The sequence below is a fragment of the Musca autumnalis genome, unplaced genomic scaffold (genome assembly GCF_047663935.1).
Source record: "Musca autumnalis isolate F117 unplaced genomic scaffold, ASM4766393v1 scaffold_2, whole genome shotgun sequence".
Taxonomy (NCBI): domain Eukaryota; kingdom Metazoa; phylum Arthropoda; class Insecta; order Diptera; family Muscidae; genus Musca; species Musca autumnalis.
Genome location: NW_027411755.1, coordinates 38,720,485 through 38,725,672, shown reverse-complemented (window position 1 = coordinate 38,725,672; position 5,188 = coordinate 38,720,485). Strand labels below are relative to the sequence as shown.

At 36.6% G+C, this 5,188-nt stretch overlaps 1 protein-coding gene across 1 annotated transcript; it reads right to left on the bottom strand.

Moving 5' to 3' along the window:
- Positions 1 to 1,088: 1,088 nt before the first annotated feature.
- On the bottom strand, positions 1,089 to 3,237 carry LOC141393936 (septin-2-like). The gene is made up of 2 exons (XM_073967570.1): positions 2,751 to 3,237; positions 1,089 to 2,681 (listed from the first exon to the last, which is right to left on the bottom strand). The coding sequence occupies exon 2, from the start codon at positions 2,580 to 2,582 to the stop codon at positions 1,314 to 1,316; it is 1,269 nt and encodes a 422-aa protein (XP_073823671.1). The 5' UTR covers positions 2,583 to 2,681; positions 2,751 to 3,237; the 3' UTR covers positions 1,089 to 1,313.
- Positions 3,238 to 5,188: the final 1,951 nt, after the last annotated feature.

Below are 5,188 nucleotides of genomic sequence, written 5' to 3'. Positions count from 1 at the left end.
TTTTTATACATCATGAGTTGTGACATTCGGTCCTCGGAAACGATCAGATTGATAGCGCTACGTTTTGCACGGTCAGTGAGGATGCAAGAATTGACGGAGAGTGTTACAGTTCGATAGGTCTATAGAAGCACGCTTTGTTTAAGAAAGGGTCTATAGAAGCACGCTTTGTTTAAGAAAGGGTCTATAGAAGCACCCTTTGTTTCAGAAAGGGTCTATAACAGCACCCTTTGTTTCAGAAAGGGTCTATAGAAGCACGCTTTGTTTCAGAAAGGGTCTATAGAAGCACCCTTTGTTTCAGGAAGGGTCTAAAGAAGCACCCTTTGTTTCAAAAAGGGTCTATAGAAACACCCTGTGTTTCAGAAAGGGTCTATAGAAGCACCCTTTGCTTCAGAAAGGGTCTATAGAAGCATCCTTTGTTTCAAAAAGGGTCTATATAAACACCCTTTGCTTCAGAGAGGGTCTACAGAAGCACCCTTTGTTTCAAAAAGGGTCTATAGAAGCATCCTTTGTTTCAAAAAGGGTCTATAGAAACACCCTTTGCTTCAGAGAGGGTCTACAGAAGCACCCTTTGTTTCAAAAAGGGTCTACAGAAGCACCATTTGTTTCAGGAAGGGTCTAAAGAAGCACCCTTTGTTTCAGAAGGGGTCTATAGAAGAACCGTTTGTTTCAGAAAGGGTCTTTAGAAACACCCTGTGTTTCAGGAAGGGTCTATAGAAACACCCTGTGTTTCAGGAAGGGTCTATAGAAGCACCCTTTCTTTTAGAAAGGGTCTATAGAAGCACCCTTTCTTTTAGAAAGGGTCTATAGAAGCACCCTTTGTTTCAGAAAGGGTGTATAGAAGCACCCATTATACGAGAAAGGGTCTATAGAGGCACTCTTTGCTTCGGAAAGGGTCTATAGGAGCACCCTTTGTTTCAAAAAGGGTCTATAAAAACAACCTTTGTTTCAGAAAGGGCCTATAAAAGCACCCTTTGTTTCAGAAAGGGTCTATAGAAGATCCCTCTCATTCAGAAAGGATCTATAAAAGCACCATTTCTTTCAGAAATTTTAAACTGCTTCTTGAGTACCTGCAATTCGGTAAAAAAAACTTTTCAATAATATTTAATATATTTTATTAAACAAATGTGTTTAAAACTGGCCTTTAATAATACTTAATTACGAAATAAGAAAAAAATGAAAACTAAATAATAAACAAAACTAAAAAAATAATTGCAAACAAAGAATACATAGTATAGAGAAGAAGTCTTATATTGCGTGGTATGGCAAAACTTTGTCATTGCTCCTATAACCTTTGGGCGGCGGCGGCAAACACTTTACTTTTTGCTCTTCTTGCCCAGTGTCATGGTATGATGTGAAGCCACATAATTATTTTTATGTGTATTGAATTCCAAATATTCCTCTTCAAGCTTTTGCCGAGCTTCCTCTAATTTACGTTTCTCTTCGGCATGTTCCTTTTTGAGTTTCTCAAAACGTGAATGCAGCTCCCGTTCACTTTCCTTAAGTTCAGCCTCCTTTTCTTTAACGCGTTGCACAAACATTTGTCGTACCTCATCCTCCTTGGCCTGGAGTTCACTCAAGTGATGGGCACGTTTAATTTCGAAAATTTGTTGGAATGAAACGGGTTTATTGTCGTTGTCTACATCACAGAAACCCATTTCAGAGAGACGTTTTTGCCGATACAAGGCATAGTGGGTTTGATGGGTCTGTTCACGTAAATCTTCCATGTTGGTACGTATCAACATTTCCCGCAGTTTTACAAAATCACAGTGCAATTCATTTTCGACCTGCACAGTGCCCCAAGGATATTGGCGGGCCCTTACCAATTTATTGCCAATTTTAACGAATTCCCTTGAGCCCACCACAGCAAAGGGTGCGTGCTCATTCATAATGGCATTTGTCTCTGCCACGGTTTCATCATCCACAGGGAATTGATAGATGTTAACATCATTCTTCTTTAACTCCTCCAATATCTTTGACTTGAAACGTTGAAGTTCATTTTTGGAAATCGTGTCAGCCTTTGCTATAATGGGTATTATATTCACTTTGCTATCCAATTGTTTCATGCACACCAAATCCAAAGATTTCAGACCATGTCCGGTGGGACAAATGAAATAGAGACATGCATGTATCCGACTATCATGATAATCAACCAAGGAACGTTTTATTTTCAGCTCTTCCTGCAAATAGGCCTCAAACTGTGTATCTATGTAATCGACCACAGCTTTAAAGGAATTCTCTTTGTTGATTTGATCACCAAACCCCACTGTATCACAAATGGTTAGCTTTAAATGGACATTGCTTTCCTTCAGTTCATAGGTGTTGGCTTTTAACTTAACATTGGGCAGAGTATGGGGACTGGGCGTTGATTCAAAACTTGTATTGAACAAAGAATCCATTAAGGTTGATTTGCCCAAACCAGTTTCCCCGATGCACATAACATTAAATACGAAACCATTTTGTACGGATTTATTAACCAATTGATCGGGAAGGCTATCGAAGCCTACATGGCCGGATTGTTTTAAGGTACGGGTTAACATATCTTTTTTCACTGATGCTGCAACACTGGTGACTTCAATGGTCATTGTTATGGGTAAACTAATATGAAATTTTATAAAAATTAAGGAAAATTGCGAGACTCCTTGTCTGTCTACTCTGGTGCTTGTTGAACAAAGAACTCTTGTCTGTGAATGTGGGAATAGAAAGAAAAATTTCAATTATTTATACCGCACAAAAATCATAAAAAGTCCTACCTGCTGCCTGTGTTGTTTTAGTTGTTGTTTTTTATTTCACAAATTAGCGTTTTATTAGGATTAAAACCACTAATTCCTGGAAAATTTCCTAATTAGTTTCCTATTGTCTCGTATTTGCCTGTCACTTCTTGCTGCACTTTTGGGAAACACCCACACCTCTCTCTCTGGCATGCACTGTTTCACAATCAATTACACGACTTTCACTCAATTCTTGTCATTGATTTTTCTTATGGTATTTTCCAGAAATGTCATTAGTTTGCGTTTGTTTAGTTTTAATGTTGTTGTTGTTTGTTACTTAATTACTTTACAAAAGTAATTTAATTTATTTGCACCGAAAAAGATTGCACCTTCAAGAAAATAGCTAATTAATCAATTAATCTTTTGTTGCTGTTTGGTTTGTTTTGTGAAAAAGAGAATTACTTCTTATCTATGGTAAACAAAGTAAAAAAGAGCAGATTGTCAAAAAATTTCCGTGCTTATCAACAATGAGCAGAGATGGATATTTTCGTATGAAATGATTGGGAGTAAAATTATGGTACGTTTACACGATGCCATGAATAAATTTTACGACTTTTTACACGAAAAGCGTTCCTTTACTTCAGACACGATACAATTCATAAGGTGGCAGTTTACAACTTTTACTACTTTTGCCGGTTTTACCATTTTCAAAAGTAAAGGAACAGACCAAATAATGTCATATTCTTTTATGTCATGTTCACACGAGCGTTTCAATTACGTTGTTCGCCTGTCGAACGACCTACACGAAATAACCCGTTTCCAAAATTTCCTTCATTTTTGTTTCCTTGTTTTCACGAAAATTTGAACCGAAAACACTTAAAATATGCATTAAATGAATAGGAAAAGCAACAGACTTTTCTTCAAATGTATCTTCTATATTTAACTACACACATTTCATTCATTTTTTCCATAAATTCTGAAAAATGTTGTATTTTCAATATATTTTTATTTTTTTCTATTTTCAAAATTAAAGAGAGAGAGAGAGAGAGGCATGTCAAAACAATGTTTGTGTATACAGACTTTTAGTAATGTGTTTCCTTTTTGTTTCTGATTTTTTACGCGATTTTGAACTAATGGACAAGAAATGTGTGTGGAATTAAGAAGGACGAAGCACAACCATATTCCTTTTGCATCTATATAAAATGTTTAGTCCATTAATTTTCATTCATCTTGTTCCTTTTTTCTAAAAATTTTTGTGTTTTCAAAAAATTTTTCAATTTTGAATTTATACATTATTTTTTCGATAAATTCTCTTATTTGTTAGGGATGGGATTCGTCGTTCAGAGAGTATTTCTAATCGAACAACGCAGAAAAATCGTCGTTCGTTCATAGAATTTTGTGTGGGGATATAAGTAATTTATTCGTAGTTATGGTTCGAACAACGAATAGAGAACGAACGAACGACGTACCGTGGAAACGGGCTATTACAGTTTTTGGATAAAGAAATTGTCATAAAGTCCATATTTATATTAGGCAATTTTTCATGCGGCAATTGTCAGTTTGAAGGAGAGAGGTGAGGCATATGGTAACCCTTTGCCTCTCAGCACCCTCTCTCAACAACAAACTGACACTTGCCGCAAGGAAAATTGTCTAATGTAAGTCCATATTTATATTAGGCAATTTTCCTTGTGGCAATTGTCAGTTCGTCGGTAAGAGAGGGTGTTGAGAGGCAATGGATTACCATATACTTCACCTCTCTCTCCAACAAACTGACAATTGCCGCAAGGGAAAATTCCTAATATAAATATGGACTAAGTCTTGTGCCAGACTATGAAAATTTGCTTGAGAATGATTTGAGTTTATGGGTAAGAAGGGAGGAAGGGAGAAAGGGAGCTCCTTCACCTCCTCTCTCTCCTAAAAGTTCAAAAATTTTCATGTTTTATTTTCAATGTCTGGCACAAGAGTAAATATGGACAAAGACTATAGCTTCGTTCCCGTACTTTTTAATGGTAAAACTCGAACGTTGTATGTGTTTCCAGCTTAAAGTTTTGTGTCGTTTTGGCCGTTTTTACACTGTTGGGCATGATGCCGAAAAATTCAAATTCATTTGAAATATATGCCGGCAAACAGATAAACGCTGGACTTTGGTATCGTCGTCGCCCTGTTGTTGTTTTTTTCTCGACGCCCAACGCCAAACTTTAATCAAACGTTGTATCTGTTTTCAGCTTAAGGTATTCCAGTTGGCTTTGGTACGCGTTTACACTAGACAATTTGTCTTCAAATGCAAATCTGATTTACTAACACATACATACATTTGTCGGGTCTTCTAGCTGCCCATAATTTTTTCACAGACAGTAAATGGTCTGTTCCTTTACTTTACAAACCGGCAAAAGTTGTAAAATGCTCACATATGAATTGTATGTTGTCTGAAGAAAAGAAACGCTTATACTATGTTTACATTTACGAAATGCACTCGATTT

Coding starts and splice junctions, on each gene's coding strand:
- LOC141393936 (XM_073967570.1), bottom strand. CDS start 2,582: ATGACCATTGAAGTCACCAGTGTTGCAGCATCAGTGAAAAAAGATATG.